The sequence below is a fragment of the Salvelinus fontinalis genome, chromosome 7 (assembly GCF_029448725.1).
Source record: "Salvelinus fontinalis isolate EN_2023a chromosome 7, ASM2944872v1, whole genome shotgun sequence".
NCBI classification, from domain to species: domain Eukaryota; kingdom Metazoa; phylum Chordata; class Actinopteri; order Salmoniformes; family Salmonidae; genus Salvelinus; species Salvelinus fontinalis.
In genome coordinates, this window is record NC_074671.1 from 39,268,923 (window position 1) to 39,288,825 (window position 19,903).

The following is a 19,903-nucleotide window of genomic DNA, read 5'->3' on the forward strand; positions in this document are numbered from 1 at the left end:
TGATTGGCCCAAACGCATTAAGAAGGAAAGAAATTCCACAAATTAACAAGGCTCACCTGTTAATTGAAATGCATTCCAGGTGACCACCTCATGAAGCTGGTTGAGAGAATGCCAAAAGTGTGCAAAGCTGTCATCAAGGCAAAGGGTAGCGACTTTGAAGAATCTAAAATATATTTAGATTTGTTTAACACTTTTTTTGGTTGTTGTCTTCACTATTATTCCACAATGTAGAAAATAGTAAAAATAAAGAAAAACCCTGGACTGACCAAAATGGTACTATATGTAGCGTCACAGCTATCACGCAACAAAGCTATGTACCGTCAAAGCTACAGATGCATAGAACCAAAGCTCCAGAAGCACTGACCGTCAAATCTATAGTAGCTCATAAATAACCATGCTCTTCATTGGCAGAACTAGGCGTTTGGAAGAGTAGGCATGTTTTTAAATAGGCCATGAAAAAAAGTTGCCTCAGAATGGTGCTGTGGCGGTAGGACAGGGAGAGCAGCAGCCGAGCAACATCATTACAATGGCTGCAGACATATGGATAGCACTTTAGGAGTAAGGACAACTATAGAGACCTTATAGAACTGCAGGGTAGCGGATTTAACACACAAGCTCACAGCAAAAAAACAGGGCTGGGCTTTTTTTTGAGAGAGTATACAGTAATGGATATAGTGAATAATATGCATCCATATAGTAGATGCGCTTGCAATGCAAAGCCTACAGATGCATGATCTTTGGTGTAGATACTAAGCACATTATTACTCAATAACACTAACTGTATAAAGCAGGTAGGTAGGCTATGCAGGCTGGCTATAGTATGCAGGTCAAACTGGATGCATGATCTCACCTGGCGGTAATGATCAAGACACTGACTAATATCATTGTCAGGGTGATCAGGAGGAGAGAAAGTGGCGGTAAAGACGGGCTCCTACGGAGGGAGGGCCATGGAAGACAGACAGAAAGGTCAAATGGAAAGAATCAATGACAGAGGGGAATAAAAATTAGATGGGATACCATCAACCCAATATTTCATAGAGCTGCATATGCAACTGTACTTTGACAGAGGTTTGTAAATGTGGATTGTTGTCATAGCCTGCCCGCACAACTTCATCCAACACAAACAATGTCATGCAGTTTATGAGTCTGGATTTAAATGGCTGTACAGACAGGGACTACGAGCTGGTGAATTGGTTTCAGAATTACGCCTGAAACCAAGGCTGCCACCCAAATGGCACCCTATTCTCTACATAGTGCACTACCTTTGTAATACATTGATAGGGTCGCACATTTCTGGACACTTCACCCAAAATCCCAGGTTTTTCAAGAAATCCAAGTTGGAAGATTCCCAAAATCAGGTGGGAATAAGCAGGAAATACAGGAATCCTCCAAACAGGATTTCTGGAAAACCTGGTAAAGTTACCGGAATTTTGCGACCCTATGTAAAACAGAGTCCACACCCCTGTCATTAGTGCCTTATACCCTCAAGCATCAATACTACTGTGTATAAAACACCATACCACCAACACACCAGGGTATGTGTTAGGTTCCCCGCTAACACACTGGTCTTACCCAGAGCTGATCAGACACAGCCAACTCATTAATCAGCATCCCTTCTTCCTAAAGAAGCACAACCAGGAGAAAAAGGACAAGTGTTGTCTGTAGACAAAGTTGTCATCCGATTGGCTGAGGCTAAGCTAAAACGTCAACCTCTACCTCAGCACACCATACACTTTAACTGACTATTGAGATGTTGACTTTGAAATACAAGCTATATTCTTGTCAGGTGTCATTTAAACCAGGGGTTCCCAACCTTTTTTCCCCCCATGGCCCCCTTCCCTCCCCCTATATTAAATACAAACACCAGCTTTATTTTAGTTTAATTTAAGGGACCTAGGAAAATGAAGCTCATTTCCTGCAATTTTACGTGGTTTAACAAGTTTAATTACATCTTTTAGGTACGAAGACAAAGAAAATTAAGTCTCGAGCTGGTTTCCCCGAATGTTATTCCACTACCAAATGTTTTATGATCACTTATATGAACATTTAATTAAATATGCTCTTTTAGAGAAAGTGATTAGATCAATTGATAGTGACAGAGTCACACATTCCCAATCTGCCAAATCAAGACGCATACACATACACCATATGGGGGGGCGATGCCCCTTAGGTTGGGAACCCCTGAATTAAACAACGTTTTTAGGATCACCACACAACTTTTTTTTCACTTTCGGTTGAGTCCCTGAAGTTGCTGTGAGCTGTACCTTTAACATTTTAAGCAATGATTCAGTGCAGTTCAAGCTCTTAATAAGCACGGACAATGACATCCTAGAAAATAATCTCATAAAGGGGTTTCCTGATTTCTAATTGCTACTGTACTGTAGGCTACAGTATATCTCCTTTGACGTCAGAAGGACATGGTTTTGATTGAGCTTCCTGGCCAGGCTGAATGGGAGGTTGAAAAAGAGACTGAAAACAAAAACATCGATCCTCGACCTCATTTGAAGCCCCTAAGACTGGCTTATTTCAGTTGATTCACTGCTCTTCTCTTCTATGCTTTGATCCTAACTTTATACATTGAGTTTCCTCACCGTTCTTCTCTTACTCTACAGAGTTAAAAGATCAGGGCCCATATTCATAAAGCGTCTCAGCGATGGAGCGTCGACCTAGGGTCAGACCCACCCCTGTGTAATCTTATTCATTATGATTTAAAGGAAAAAAGTACTCTAAAAGAGCACTCCTACTCTAAGATACATGATGAATACAGACGACTCAGGCCTGACAACAGCCTCCTTTTGGATTCATGAGGCGGAAAGAAAATCAAGTTTATCGCAAAATCTTCAGAGGCTGTCATAACTTGACAAATGGCAGCTGTCATCGCATGTGTAATCTATCATAAAACTAATTCCCCTATATACTGGTCTTGACGAGAAAAATGTTTACTGCCGGGGGCGGTTCTCTTCTGCACTGTTCCACCAATCCGGTAAATGTGGAGGAGGAGTTAAGATGGAGTGTCGCCGAAAGCAGAAGTCGAGTCACAGGCTCTCTTTTCATTTCCCCTGAAACCGGAACGTCCAGTTGTTGGAGACTCGGCAGAGGTTACCATGTGGAACACAGGAATGTTTTCGTTCAGTTAGGTCAATTACACCCGTACTGTAAAAAAAACTGACAAAGCAACGAAAAAAATAGGATTGGTGAGCCAAAACAAAACATGGTATTTCTGCTTCGGTGGAAGGGCAGAGAATAGGCGAGGTTGTGAATAGTTCTAAACAGAGAGGTAAGTGTAAAAATCTCCCCACTCCACTTAAAAACCCTCACGCAACATAACTACAGTGCGCATGCAGAGATTGAAATAAAGGTTTATTTTGAATGAAAAAAATACATGCAAATCGAAGGAAGACAAATAGATAGAATAGGAGAAATTACATAGAACATGCATTGGTTATTGTAGGCTAAAGACAAGATACAGAAATGACAACAAACATGCATTAGATTCTTATCCTACACTTCATGTTTGCCAAATAAATGTGCACACATTTATCAATTAATACAATTCCTGATACTGCTCAGGAAGTTATCTTGACCAGAATACCGGATTTAAGGAAATGATGCCAACCTTAATCTGGTCTTCTTAGTATTACATTTACTTGGAAATTACTGTACAATGTCTTCAGAATACACACATGGTGAGATAGCCATTTAGACAACGAACTTAGGTTTACAGAGTATGGTAAAACAGTGTAAATACAGTTCTACTGATATAGGCCTACTACTCGTTTCCAAAATCAAAACAACCACCAATGACTATCATATTTGAGAGTAAGTGCAGTTTACTCTCAAATAAACTGCACTCAATAAGCTTATAAGCATGATAAGAAGCATGCTTTATAAGTGATTCCAACATGACTGAGATGAAAAGGAAAAAGACATACAGACACACACACACAATATCGATGACAATACACAACCCCTCTGTTTAGAGATATCCACAACTGTGTATTGATATGAATTTACAACCAGTTCATATTAAACCAACAATTTGACTTTATTCATGGTTCATTGATACAAGTTAAAGGTGTCTAAAGGCGATAACTGAATGAAGCGACAACATCAGCACATGGCAAAAGCATGAATTAATTTAGGCTCTTACAAGTGTTCTTACAATTTCCCCTTTTGGGATTACTTGATTAGAAAAGTTGGAAGCAAATGAAGGTGTTTGTGATTTCCCCCAAAATATGCCTTAAAAACGGCCTGATTGACTTTTTCATCGCATAAAAGTGTCAGCCAAAATACTTTAACCATGTGCTTGTGAAGAGTCATTAGTAGGGGTATAGTTTTCTGTTGATAGAGGAGCGTACCGTAGAGTATATACAGTAGTGAGTCAGGTTACCTTCTTGAAGCTCTGCTCCACCTCCCATAGCTGAGCGTGACGCTCTGACACGGCCACCTTCCCCACATCCTGCTTCCTATTAATCCTGTTCCTCCAGTCCTCCTCGCCACTCTTCTTCAACAGGGCCAGTCTGGGGGGGTTGGGAGAGAGATGTCAGTCTCGGTTCTGGTTGCATAACACGAAGACACACGCAATACAGCACGCCCAGTGGATTGTTTGAGCCACCTGTCCAATATAAAAGGTCAATTGGATCAATGACAACAAGCTGTGAGAGAGCTGGAGAGATGGATGATAAAGCGTTCCCCCTATGGTCTCAGCTCAGTCATAAGGTCAGAACCTAGACTCTGCAAGCGACGTCCATTATTTAGAGTTTGGAATCTTGCTCCTATTCTACAAGGAGCCAATCAGAGCGCCGGGATAGTCTGGATGCTTAAAACGACTCCATGTTTGGGTTTAGTGCGTATCCTCCAAAAGTGTGAAATGGCAACCCATTCCCTGTATAGTGAACTACTTTGACCAGTAACACAATCAAAAGTAGAGCGCTATATATGGAATAGAGTGCCATTTGGGACACAGGCGCACAGAACAGAGCTGAGAATAAACAGAGCAGACTAGAGCAGGTCAGACCACGGGCACACTGGTCAGCCTTAGCTATGGATCTGGACCATAGCTACCTGATGGTGATGGTCAGTCGTGATGAAACCCGAGTTGGGAGTCTGCTGCCAATGTTTGATTTAGCTTCATTTCAAATCTCTACCAGAGGAAGAGCTGTAGGAGTTTGTTCTTATACTCATCATCAAAATAGTAAATTGTACCATTGGCAATGGAGATATTAAATAGACTTCATACACCACATGGCCAAAAGTATGTAGACAAACCTTTAAATTAGTGGATTCGGCTATTTCAGCCACGCCCGTTGCTGACAGGTGTATAACATCGAGCACACAGCCATGTAATTTCCATAGACAAACGTTGGCAGTGGAATGGGCCTTACTGAAGAGCTTAGTGACTTCCAATGTGGCACCGTCATAGGATGCCACCTATCCAACAAGTCAGTTTGTCAAATGTCTGCCCTGGTCAACTTCAAGTGCTGCTATTGTGAAGTGGAAGCATCTAAGCGGAAAAGTGGAAGGCCACACGAGCTCACAGAATGGGACTGCAGAGTGCTGTCATGGGATCCAACACTCTACCGAGTTCCAAACTGCCTCTGGAAGCAACATCAGCACAGGAACTGTTCGTCGGGAGCTTCATGAAATGGGTTTCCACGGCCACAGCTGCGCACACGCCTAAGATCACCATGTGCAATGCCAAGTGTTAGCTGGAGTTGTGTAAAGCTCGCCGCCATTGGACTCAAACAGTGATAAATCACACTTTGCCATCTTGGTAGTCTGACGGCTGAATCTGGGTTTGGCGGATGCCACCTGGGAGCCTGACCTAATCGCCCAACATCAGTGCCCGACCTCACGAATGCTCTTGCCTAAACGGAAGCAAGTCCCCGCAGCAATGTTCTAACATCTAGTGGAAAGCCTTCCCAGTGGAGGATGTTATAGCAGCAAAAGGGGGACCAACTCCATATCAATGCCCATGATTTTGGAATGAGATGAGCAGGTGTCGACATACATGCAGTGTAGGTAGAAATACTGTATTCAGCAAATTCAATCAAGCCACAAATAGGCACATACTGTAAAGTTTAAATATACTACAGAGTGCTGACAATTAAAAGCAAAGATACAATCCCCTAACTGGCTAACTCCTACTGTTCCCCCTCACACCTACGCTGCTACTAAAATTATTGTTGATTTTTACCACTACGATTTTGTTCATTGACTGCCATTATCATTAGTATCTATTTATCCTGGTACTGCTCACTATTAGTCCTGTTCACATGTATACATCGACACCTCAGTACCCCATAATGATAAAGTGAAAACGTGTTGAATATGAAATACAGAAATATCTCATTTACATACATAAGTATTCACACCCCTGAATCAATACTTTTTAGAAGCACCTTTGGCAGCGATAACAGCCGTGAGTATTTCTGGGTAAGTCTCCAACTGCTTTCCACATATTATTTTTAAAATTCTTCAAGCACTGTCAAATTGATCATTGCTAGACAACCATTTTCAGGTCTTGCCACAGATTTTCAAGTAGATTTAAGTCAAAACGGTAACTCGGTCACTCAGGAACATTCACTGTTTTCTTTGTAAGCAACTCCAGTGTAGATTCAACCTTTTTTTTTAAAGGTTATTGTCCAGCTGAAAGGTGAATTCATCTCCCAGTGTCTGGTGGAAAGTAAACTGAGCCAGGTTTTCCTCTAGGATTTTGCCTGTGCTTAGCTACATTCCGCCACTACTGTGCATGAAAATATGGAAAGTGGTACTCAGTAATGGGTTGTATTGGATTTACCCCAAACATTAAACTTTGCTTTGCCACATTACTTTAGTGCCTTGTTGCAAACAGGATGCATGTTTTAGAATATTTTTATGCTGTTCAGGCTTCCTTCTTGTCACTCTGTCAATTAGGTAAGTATTGTGGAGTAACTACAATGTCGTTGATCCATCCTCAGCTTTCTCCAATCACAGCCATTAAACTCTGTAACTGTTTTAAAGTAACCATTGGCCTCATGGTGAAATCCCTGATCAGTTTCCTTCCTCTCCAGCAACTTAGGAAGGACGCCTGTATCTTTTGGGTGTGTTGATACACCATCTAAAGTGTAATTAATAACTTCAACATGCTTTTTTAATTACATTTTTTTTTTTTTTTTTACTCGTGAACTTTTCTAGCCTTGCCATAAACAAAGGGGTTGAATATTTATTGAGCCAAGACATTTCAGCTTTTCATTTTTAATTACATTGTAAAGATTTCGAAAAGCATAATTCCACTTTGACATTATGGGGTATTGTGTCTAGGCCAGTGACAGAATCTCAAGGTAATCCATTTGTTATTCAGGTTGTATCACAACAAAATGTGGAGTAAGACAAGTGGTGTGTATACTTTCTGAAGGCACTGTATATATTATAATTCTTTATATACTCCTTTTACCAGTCACTTTTCAGCCCTGTGTACATGTATATCCACCTGTCACGCCTACACTGGCACTCTGCACACACACTAACACCCTCACACACCAACCGACCACTTATGCTGTTGCCATACTGTTTACTATTATTTTTTATCCTGCTACCAGTCACTTTCTCCTAACCGCCCACCTAAATGAACATACTGTATATAGCTTCCCGTCTTATCTCTTATGTTTTCTGTATTATATATTTATGTAAATTATTTATTATACTAATATTGATTACTGCACTGTTACAAGTTAAGCATTTCACTGTACTTGTGCATGTGACCAAACTTTAACTTGAAGGCAGACATTCTACTGTAAGCAGAATCACATAAATCCAGATCATAGTCAAAGTCACAATGGGACGGTTTCACGGACACAGATTAAGCCTGGCCCATAGGGCTCTGGTCAAAATGTGTGCACTATATAGGGGATGGGGTGCCATTTGGGACACATCCCTAGTAGGAGACAGGACATAGTGGTCATAAAGCCTGGGCCAGTGGTGCCCTCTGCTCCGCTCAAAAACACCCCTATGTCCCAAATGAGTGGGCGTCCAATGATGGATGCATCATGCACTTCATGGATGATTCAAGAGGACAAACTCAATTTTGCACACGCACACACGCACAGAGTTTTGAAAGGACGAGGTGGATCTACACTCTTCAGTGTCAGAAACACACACAGACACACACAGCTTTTGCTAGTCGTTGGAAGCAAATGTTGTTCCATTATGTCATCAATCAATTTAAAAGCCAATCAATGGCCAGCTTGTTGACATGGAGAACTGATAGGAACATGCTTATGTAATTGATTGGATGTGCGAAACCATCACCGGTCTGCAATACTGATGGATCGGAAACATTTCCATTCCTTGAACTAGATTTAAAAATCACAAATCCACATATTCTGCATTCCCCATTTGCTACAGAACATGACAAAACAACACGGACTACAATTGACAGCTAGTTACAGTAGTTCATAGAGACTAGCTACAGTTGAAGTCAGAAGTTTACACAGATTTAGGTTGGAGTCATTAAAACTCGTTTTTCAACCACTCCACAAATGTCTTGTTAACAAACTATAGTTTTGGCAAGTTGGTTATGACATCTACTTTGTGCATGACAAGTACTTTTTCCAACAATTGTTTACAGGCAGATTATTTCACTTATAATTCACTGTATCACAATTCCAGTAGGTCAGAAATTTACATACACTAAGTTGACTGGGCCTTTAAACAGCTTGGAAAATTCCAGAAAGTGATGTCATGGCTTTAGAGGCTTCTGATAGGCTAATTTATATAATTTGAGTCAATTGGAGGTGTACCTGGGGATGAATTTCAAGGCCTACCTTCAAACTCAGTGCCTCTTTGCTTGACATCATGGGAAAAAAGAAATCAGCCAAGACCTCAGAAATGTCCTCTGATCTGATGAAACAAAAATAGAACTGTTTGGCCATATTGACCATCGTTATGTTTGGAGGAAAACGGGGAGGCTTGCAAGTCGAAGAACACCATACCAACGGTGAAGCACGGACAGCATCATGTTGTGGGGGTGCTTTGCTGCAGGTGGGGCTGGTGCACTTCACAAAATAGATGGCATCGTGAGGAAGGAGAATTATGTGGATATATTGAAGCAACATCTCAAGACATCAGTCAGGAAGTTAAAGCTTGGTCGCAAATGTGTCTTCCAAATTAACAATGACCCCAAGCATACTTCCAAAGTTGTTGCAAAATGGCTTAAGGACAACAAAGTCAAGGTATTGGTGTGGCCATCACAAGCCCTGACCTCAACCCTATAGAACATTTGTGGGCAGAACTGAAAAAGCATGTGCGAGCAAGGAGGCCTACAAATCTGACTCCGTTACACCAGCTCTGTCAGGAGGAATTGGCCAAAATTCACCCAACTTATTGTGGGAAGCTTGTGGAAGGCTACCCGAACCATTTGACCCAAGTTAAACAATTTAAAGGCAATGCTACCAAATACTAATTGAGTGTATTCTGTCCCACTCCTGTCCCACTGGGAATGTGATGAAAGAAATACAAGCTGAAATGAATCCTTCTCTCTACTATTATTCTGACATTTCACATTCTTAAAATAAAGTGTTGATCCTAACTGACCTAAGACAGGGATTTTTTAATCGGATTAAAATGTCAGGAACTCCAAAGTTCCTCTATGGAAATGGGAGAAACTTCCAGAAGGACAATCATCTCTGCAGCACTCAACCAGTTAGGCCTTCATGATAGAGTGGCCAGATGGAAGCCACTCCTCGGTAAAAGGCACAACAGCCGCTTGGAATTTTCCAAAAGGCACCTAAAGACTCTCAGGCCTAGAAGGCCAGGATCCCGGAGTCGCCTCTTTACTGTTGACGTTGAGGCTGGTGTTTCGCGAGTACTATTTAATGAAGCTGCCAGTTGAGGACTTGTGAGGTGTCTGTTTCTCAGACTAGACACTAATGTACTTGTCCTCTTGCTCAGGTGTGCACTGGGGCCTCCCACTCCGCTTTCTATGGAATAGCATTCATTTCTCAGAACAAGAATAGACTGACGAGTTTCCGAAGAAAGTTATTTGTTTCTGGCCACTTCAAGCCTGTAGTCGAACCCATAAATGCTGATGCTCCAGATACTCAACTAGTCTAAATTAGTCCAGTTGTATTGCTTCTTTAAATCAACACAACAGTTTTCAGCTGTGCTAACATAATTGCAAAAGGGTTTTCTAACAACATTAACAATGTCTACACTGTATTTCTGATGAATTTGATGTTATTTTAAAAATGGACAAATAATTTGCTTTTCTTTAAAAAAAACAAGGACATTTCTAAGTGACCCTAAACCTTTGAACGGTAGTATATATATATATATATATGGGGGATTGGAAATGATGCAGACAATTACAATCTATTTTCAATATTAAATATTAAAGCGGATCTATCCCCGCCCCCGAAAACAGCAATAATAATAAAGTGTCCCAGTTCTTCCATGGTCTGCATACTCAGACATGTCACACATTGAGCATGTTTGGAATGCTCTGGATCGACATGTACGACAGCATGTTCCATTTCCCACCCGTGTACGACAGCATGTTCCAGTTCCCGCTAATATCCAGCAACATTGCACAGACATTGAAGAGAAGTGGGACAACATTCCACAATCCACAATCAACAACCTGATCAACTCTGTGCGAAAGAGGTGTCGCGCTGCATGAGGCAAATGTTTGTTACTCCAGATACTGACTGTCTTTCTGATGCACGCTCCTACCTTTTTGTTTTAAAGACATCTGTGGCCAATAGATCTAGGTCTGTTTTCCAATTCATGTGAAATCCGTAGGTTAGGTCCTAATGTATTTATTTCAGTTGACTGATTTCCTAATATGAACTGCAACTCAGTAAAATCTAAGAATTTATTGCATGTTGCGTTTATATTTTTGTTCAGTATAATTTCCTCCTTATCAGAGAGATGAGGAACGGGGTTAGAGCTGAGCAGCTCTCTCCCTCTCGCTCTTCTGCCGACCATCACTGCTGTCTTCCTCCTTGGGTGCTCACAGCTCTAACCAACCAACCTACCTACCGCCCAAAACAAATCCCTTTAACTCACGTCAAAACGCACCCAGTGCTACCTCGCTTTCTCTCTCACTCTTTCCTTCCATCTCTCTTGCAACCTACATTCCACAATGAGAGTCAAGGTGAGTCTCTAACTCTCTCCCATCTCTCTCGAACATACTAACATAAGAACAAAAAAATAAAACACTACATCTTATCATTTTGACCTCATACAGATCAAAAAGTCCACAACCATAAAAATACTGACCGAGTCAGTGTCAATAACCAACATGAGTCAACAACAATTCAAATAATGCATGTGTCTGTTGCTGTCCTGTCTGACAGACTGAAACAAACAGGACTACACTGCATTCAAACACACAGCCCAATCAGACAATGATTCAGAGAATGTCATATGCTCACACACATACTGTACAAAGAATGACCAAAACTGCCTTGCCAAAAATGATTAATTACACTTAAGATCATGTATCAATACACCCAGTCACTACAAAGATCAAGGCGCCCTTCCTAACTCAGTTGCCGGAGAGGAAGGAAACCACTCAGGGATTTCACAATGAGGCCAATGGTGACTTTAAAGCAGAGTTTAATGCCTGTGAAATGGGAAACCGGAGGATGGTGAGCAAAAACAAGCTGTCTAGAGATAAAAGGCTTTCCTTAATCAACCAGGGTTTCTTTGATGAGAAGAAGAAAAGGAACTCACCTGTCTTTGATGGACATCTGTCTCGCCGACATGGCTTCTGAGAGCTCTATGTCCTCTTGCTCCGACTGGACGAGGCTGTGTGTGTGTCCCAGACCACTGCTGCCGTCCGCGTGTGTGTCCGCGCCGCCCAGCTCCCGAGCCTGAGGCAGCAGTGTGTGTGGAGAGAGAGACGCACTCCTTAGCTGCTCTGCTGCTCTCGATGATGACACACTAGTGTCTGGCAGCTCTGCACACACACAGGAAGGCGTTAGGAGAGCTCCCCTAGCACAATCATGTTTGCAAACACACTTATCAAAAATCTCTAAAACAGCTGTAGAAAAGCGTAACACTCTCAATGTTAAAACACTCCGCCCTGCTGCTCCTCTAGATGTGTACAGCAAACCTCCCTCTACAGAAGCCACACCATAAGAGAGTATCTCGCTCTCGACTGGTCCGTGCCCTAACAGGCTGCGGGAAAAGCCAAACGCTGATACAGAGTGACAAGACAAAACAGGGGAGAGCTTGCTAGAGTCTGCGCCCACAGTGAATTGTAAAATAAGGGAAAGCTTGAAAACCACAGACACTGCGTGTGAACATAATTCATAGACATGCAACACAGGAAGTCTTTGATGAGAGATACAGCATCTCTGGTATATCTGCAGCTTAACACTTAAGTTTACGCCGTGTCGTAGCATTGGCTATGTTGATGTTTTTTTGCAAGTAGTCTACATGGATTTACTTTACAACAGGAGCCATAGTGGGTGTACCAAGGGGGAAATAAATTAATTTGATTGAGCTAATGTGATCTGTCAGATGGTCAGCATAGGAAATAACTTCATAACTCTCTCCCACAAACACACAGCCAAGCGATGATCAGAATTATTGCCACCATTAATAAAGAGGAGCAAAAAAGACTGTATAAAATAAATAACAAATACTGAGGTAAATTGTATGCTGAAAAAAATGGAAATTATACTAACACAATTGCTCAGAGAAATAGATTGTGTTTAAGTAATAAAACGAATCTAAAAAACATTGGGGTTAAAATGATTGACACCCCTGTTTTCAATACTCTATCACCCTCCCGTTACGAGGATAAAGACACCGAGCCTCTTTCACAATATAATGAGATTGGAGAACACGTTGGGAGAGACGTCAGACCATTACTCTCTACAGAATCTTTCCAGATCCTTGATATCCTTCGTTTGTGCTTATGGATTGCCCTCTTCAATTCAAACCACTGGTTTTCAATGGGGTTTAAGTCCATAGACAGAAACAACCCTTCCTCCCTCACACTCTTTGACCTTTTGTTGTGTTACAGTCTGAATTTAAAACAGATTACATTTATATTTTGTAGCTGGCCTTTACACAATACCCCATAATGTCAAAGTGGAATTCTTATTATTATTATTATTTTTTACAAATTAAGGTAAAATGTATTGAGTCAATAAGTATTCACCCCTGTGTTATTGGGAAGCCTAACTATGTTAAGGAGTAAACATTTGCTTAACAAGTCACAAAATAAGTTGAATGGACTCACTCTGTGTGCAATAATAGTGTTTAACATGACCTTTTTTTTATGACTACCTCATCTCTGTACCACACAAATGATCTGTAAGGTCCCTAAATCGAGCGGTGACTGAATCTTCAATCAAACACAGATTCAACCACAAAGACCAGGGAGGTTTTCGCAAAGGGCACCTATTGGTAAATGGGTTAAAGTAAAAAAAAAAATAGAATATCCCTTTGAGCATGGTGGAGTTAGAATTTACACTTAGGATGGTGTATCGATACACCCAGTCACTACACAGATACAGGCGCTCTTCCTAACTCGGAGAGGAAGGAAACCGCTCAGGTATTTCACCATGAGGCCAATGGTGACTTTAAAACAGTTAGAGTTTAATGGCTGTGATAAGAGAAAAGATGAGGATGCATCAACAACATTGTAGTTACTCCACAGTACTAACCTAATTGACAGAGTGAAAAGAAGGAGGCCTGTACAGATAAACAATATTCCAAAACATACATCCTGTTGCAACAAGGCACTCGAGTAATACTGCAAAAATAATGTGGCAAAGGAATTCACTTTTTGTCCAGAATACAAAGTGTTATTGGATTTGCCCCAAACATACAACACATTACTGAGTACCACTCTTAATATTTTCAAGAATAGTGGCGGCTGTATCATGTTATGGGTATGCTTGTAATAGTTAAGGACTGGGAGTTTTTACGGATAAAAAATAAACAGAGTGGAGGTAAACACAGGCAAAATCTTAGAGGAAAACATGGCTCAGTCTGCTTTCCACCAGTCACTGGGAGATGAATTCCGCTTTCAGCTGGACAATAACTTAAAACAGAAAGGCAATCTACACAGGAGTTGCTTACAAAGACAGTGAATGTTCCCGAGTGGCCGTGTTACAGTTTTAACTTAAATCTGCTTGAAAATCTATGGCAAGATCTAAAAATGGTTGTCTAGCAATGATCAACAACCAACTTGACAGATTTGCAGAATTTTGAAATTAATAAAATGGGCAAATTTTGCACAATCCAGGTGCGGAAAGCTCTTAAGAGACTTACCAAGAAAGCCTCACAGCTGTAATCGCTGCCAAAGATGATTCAAACATGTATTCTCAGGGGGTTGAATACTTTTTTAATCAATATATATTTGTTTACAAATATTATAATTATTCTTCCACTTTGATAATTTAATCCCACGTTTTAATACAACAAAATGGAAAAAGTAAAAGAGTGTGAATACTTTCTGAAGGCACTGTATGTATGCATGTATAGTTGAAGTCGGAAGTTTACATACACTTAGGTTGGAGTCATTAAAACTCATTTTTCAACCACTCCACAAATGTCTTGTTAACAAACTATAGTTTGGGCAAGTCGGTTAGGACATCTACTTTGTGCATGACAGAAGTAATTCTTCCAACAATTGTTTACAGACAGATTATTTCACTTATAATTCACTGTATCACAATTCCAGTGGGTCCGAAGTTTACAAACACTGTGCCCTTAAACAGCTTGGATAAGCCCAGAAAATTATGTCATGGCTTTAGAAGATTCTGATAGGCTAATTGACATAATTGGAGTCAATTGGAGGTGTACCTGGGGATGAATTTCAAGGCCTACCTTCAAACTCAGTGCCTCTTCGCTTGACATCATGGGGAAATCAAAAGAAATCAGCCAAGACCTCAGAAAAAGTAGACCTCCACTAGTCTGGTTCATCCTTGGGAACAATTTCCAAACACCTGACTGTACCACGTTCATCTGTACAAACAATAATACGCAAGTATAAACACCATGGGACCACGCAGCCGTCATACCGCTCAGGAAGGAGACGCATTCTGTCTCCTAGAGATGAACGTACTTTAGTGCGAAAACGGCAAATCAATCCCAGAACAACAGCAAAGGACATTTTGTGAAGATGCTGGAAACCAGGTACAAAAGTATCTATATCCACAGTAAAACGAGTCCTACAGCGACATAACCTGTAAGGCCGCTCAGCAAGGAAGAAGCCACTGCTCCAAAACCAACATAAAAAAGCCAGACTACGGTTTGCAACTGCACATGGGGACAAAGATCGTACTTTTTGGACAAATGTCCTCTGATCTGATGAAACAAAAATAGAGCTGTTTGGCCATAATGACCATCGTTATGTTTGGAGGAAAACGGGGAGGCTTGCAAGTCGAAGAACACCATCCCAACCGTGAAGCACGGGCAGCATCATGTTGTGGGGTGCTTTGCTGCAGGAGGACCTGGTGCACTTCACAAAATAGTTGCCATCATGAGGGGGGACAATTATGTGGATATTGAAGCAACATCTCAAGACAGGAAGGTCAGGAAGTTAAAGCTTGGTCGCAAATGGGTCTTCCAAATGGAAAATGACCCCAATCATACTTCCAAAGTTGTGGCAAAATGGCTTAAGGACAACAAAGTCAAGGTATAGGAGTGGCCATCACAAAGCCCTGACCTCAACCCTATAGAACATTTGTGGGCAGAACTGAAAAAGCATGTGTGAGCAAGTAGGCCTACAAATCTGACTCCGTTACACCAGCTCTGTCAGGAAGAATTGGCCAAAATTCACCCAACTTATTGCGGGAAGCTTGTGGAAGGCTACCCGAACCATTTGACCCAAGTTAAACAATTTAAAGGCAATGCTACCAAATACTAATTGAGTGTATGTAAACTTCTGACCCACTGGGAATGTGATGAAAGCAATAAAAGCTGAAATATATCATTCTCTCTACTATTATTCTGACATTTCACATTCTTAAAATAAAGTGGTGATCCTAACTGACCTAAGACAGGGAATTTTGACTCTGATTAAATGTCAGGAATTGTGAAAAACTGAGTTGAAATGTATTTGGCTAAGGTGTATGTAAACTTCCGACTTCAACTGTATGTGTGTGTGTGTGAGCAAGCGTGAGAGAGAGAGGGGAGATTTTCTAAGAATTTGATGTGGATTTTTTAAAGCATGAGCGAAAGAGAGTGAGAGAAAGTGAAAGACTAACAGAAAAGACAACCCTTCCTCCCTCTTTCCCCCTGTCAGACCACAGCCCCTGAACTATATGTCATTTAACTACATTTTTGTTGGTAGTTGAACTTAAATCTTGTTAGTGTTTTCAGTAGTTAATTACTTTTTTGCTATGTAGCGATGTAGCCAACTACTGGAACTACACACAAACGATAATATGGGTGTGCAAGACTTTCCTTTCTTTGTCGGCACCAGACCTGCCAGAATTCTCACTTGAAACATTATTTTTTTTCTGTTAACATCTGACTGCAGAGTGATCTGTTCTTGCAATTTGTACTCCATGACATTTCGATATGATAATTGATCACTATATTTTTCTTAAGGGTAGCTTCAGTGTAGCTGACTTATTCCAGTGTAAAGTAATTGGTAGCTTGGTAAACTATATTTTCAGAATAGCTTCTGCTTACCAGTGCTGATGACCTTTGACCTGTGTCTGTCTGGGTCCTGGAGGTCTAATGATGACTGTCTCAGATAGCCCCTCTGCTCCTGGTGCTGCCTGTGGTCCTGGTGGAGACCACCACCACCACCACCACTCTCTGACCCCTTCAACACACGCTGGGGCTCCACACCCTCACCATCACCCATCCTGGCCAAACGCTGCTCCTCCTCCCACTCCCTCCCACCATACCAGGCCTGAGGCTGGGGCATGGAGGCCTTTCTGACACCTCCCTCCGGAGAGGGCAGCTCTCTCTTCCCTCCCCACAGATCTCCCTCTTCTCCCTGGAGGAGGATGGTGGTTGTGTCAGCCTGGTGCGCCTGGAGATCCAGAGAGGCTTGGTGGTGGGGGCCAGGCACAGACCTCCAGACGGCATTGGAGGGTTCTGTGATCTGGGTGGGAGGGCTAGGGTGGTGGGGGATGGACCTTTCGTAGTACCCAGGGTTGGGTGCCTTGGCTGGGCTACCCCCGCCCCCAGTGGCTAAGTGGATGTCCCCTGCGTGGTCTGTGGAGACCGTGGCCCCAGGTCTGAGGGCAGATGAGGATAGCTGGCCCAACTTGGCCCCGTTATGGATCTGGGTCGAGGGAAAAGAGGGAGAGCGAGAGAAAGAGAAGAGAGCGGGATGAGAGAGGAGGAGAGAGAAAACAAAGTCAGCTAGAGTGGACAAGAAGCTCCCTCAGCAGATGAGTCCGTCTGCCCAGCAATAGTGAGGCAGCAGGCTAACCAACAGACAATGGAACTCTAGATAATGCTGATTAATCACAGGCTGACCCACTGCACTTCCTGTGAGGATCAAAAGGACTGCAGTTTGCCTAGCCAATCACAGCCCACGTCACAAAGCCATGCCCAACCAATCATGTCCACCCACCCTCTGACAACCACAGAGCACAATGAGTCCAGGGTCATATTCACTGGGCACCAAACAAAAGCAAAGGTAGTGACGTTTATGTTTTTGGTTACAAAACATTTTGCTACGATGTGCACTTATGAATGCGACGCAGCTGCAGCAACAGTCTGTGAAGCAAAGGATGAGTTCAGACACACACACACACTCTCCCTCCCGCTCTATTCACAGAATCATGCTCTAATAATAACACTGAATCAGTAGACATCGACACAATCGTCCATTCATTTAGGATTGACCCTCAAACGTCAATTTTCAATGGACAAAAAAACGACAATTTCTCTGTTTATCAAGAACGCTAACATCTAAAGTCATTCACTTTTAGGAATCATCTCGTCTTCGTTGTTACATCATTTCCATATCCTGTTGTGGTATAAACAGAATTCCTCATCGCCTAAGTCGAAGGACAAACCTAGAAATCACTTTTACATCACACATAACAGAAAACTAACTCATGCATTTCCTCTGAGGTAATCTGCTCAGATTACAACAATGTACTGTACATTTACAGTGTTGTACTCTTTATGAGAGGAAAGTAGGCAGACCTCAATGCTGTCTGAACAAGCTGTTCTCAAACGTTGATACCATTTAGGAGTGAATAATATTAAGACCTTACTGTCTGTGTCAACCCTATATTGTATGGCTCACTAACTAGAGTCTCAAGAAGCCCATTCCTTCATTCGTCCCTCTTTTTCAGTCACAACAAGCTTGTTTCTAACAGTGACTGGTGAGAGATCAACATCGGCTGATAAACTGCATTCAGTCCATCCCTCCATTCAGAGAATGAACAAGGGGGCAGCTTTTTATTCTCTTCCCTTTTCCTCTCCTCTCCCACAGAGGGTCTGTTTATGCCTCAGTGAAATAGCGTCTGCACCCCAAATGGCACCCGATTCCCCATTTAGTGCACTACTTTGGACAGGGCCCAAAAGTAGTGCAACAGTGGAAGCTGCTGAGGAGAGGACGGCTCATAATGATGTCCGGAACGGAGTAAATGGAATGGCATCAAATACATGTAAACCATAAATGTGATACCATTCCACTAATTCCGCTCCAGCCATTACCACCAGCCCGTCCTCCCCAATTAAGGTGCCACCATCCTCCTAGTGTAGTGCACTATATATTGGGAATAGAGTGCCATTTGGGAGAAACCATGCCCAGCCTTCGTCCGCACATCATCACACAACAATCTCTTAATTGACATCTGTTAGGTGAAAATTATCTGTTAATTGAATGATTAGAATATTCCGCCCTGAAATATATAATTGTATGGAATTGATTGGAATGTATAAAATCATAATCAATAAATATGTAGTCCTAGTCAGAATTAGGGTAAAGACAATATGTCTTTATGATATTTTAAACACAGAGTGTCTGAGCTTGGTGCCGACCTGACTAGAGATTTGGGAGAGAACGGGGAGTACGGCTCAAGGACAAGGTCACTAATCTCTGTCGGCTGGGTAGCAGGACATGTGTGCGCGTATGGTTGTGTGTGTGTAAGTGTGTGCGTATGGTTGTGTGTGTGTATGTGTGTGCGTATGGTTGTGTGAATGTGTGGGCGTGAGAAGTCAGTATAAAATGTATTGTTTTGTATTCTTGACCTTAGAACGTTCCCGTGAATAAACCTTTGACTATTTTAGCTGGGCCTCTGTCTGTTTCATTCGACCAGGATCTTACAAATTCTGGTTTGCAGACTGAGGAATATAATTAAATTGGGTTAAATACCTTGAGAGCTAAATTCTCTTATCAACATCACAGGCCAATCAGGGAGATAGCACTTGTGTCTTGTGCTCTAATTAAAATCGGGCTTTCTTAAAAAGCTGCTACGGCATGCGATGATATTGCATTTCACTTTCAAATGAAGCAGCCTCGGATTCATTAGAAGAGCATCAGCAAATGATCCATAGATTTTCTAAGTAATTGTATGCTATTGCTATTTTATTCACAGAACTAACAAAAGCAAAAAAATAATGTTTACTAATGAATCTGATCTTTTAATTTTGGTCACGCACATAACAGACAAAGCTGGTGTTGCCAAGAGCCAAGCATAGCTCCAGTTGCATCAGCCTCCACTCCCTGGCCACCCTGCCGTGGGTTGAGCCTTACTTGTGTGATGTCACACTGGCCCCCGTCACCTAGCTCCTGCTCATCACAGGGGTCAGTGTCTAAGTGCTCCTGGACCAGAGAATACACACACAGTCTCACACACTTAGGAAAACAGTGTGTGTTTGTTTTTTATATTAAATGGTATTAAACACACAATGGGTGATGTTGAGAGTCAATAAGGGGATAAGAGGCTTGAATCAATATTGAACTAGATAAGGGACAACA

General features: G+C 41.8%; 1 protein-coding gene across 10 annotated transcripts in view; it reads right to left on the reverse strand.

Moving 5' to 3' along the window:
- LOC129859466 (supervillin-like) overlaps positions 1–19,903 on the reverse strand; it is a 154,220-nt gene that overhangs the window by 47,004 nt on the left and 87,313 nt on the right. For all 10 annotated transcript variants that reach the window (XM_055929295.1, XM_055929291.1, XM_055929299.1 and 7 more), the window contains 3 exons: positions 16,642–17,245; positions 11,716–11,941; positions 4,391–4,520 (listed from right to left, as the gene is read on the reverse strand). In XM_055929295.1, coding sequence (XP_055785270.1) covers positions 4,391–4,520; positions 11,716–11,941; positions 16,642–17,245 — 960 coding nt within the window. The remainder of the gene's footprint in view (positions 1–4,390; positions 4,521–11,715; positions 11,942–16,641; positions 17,246–19,903) is intronic.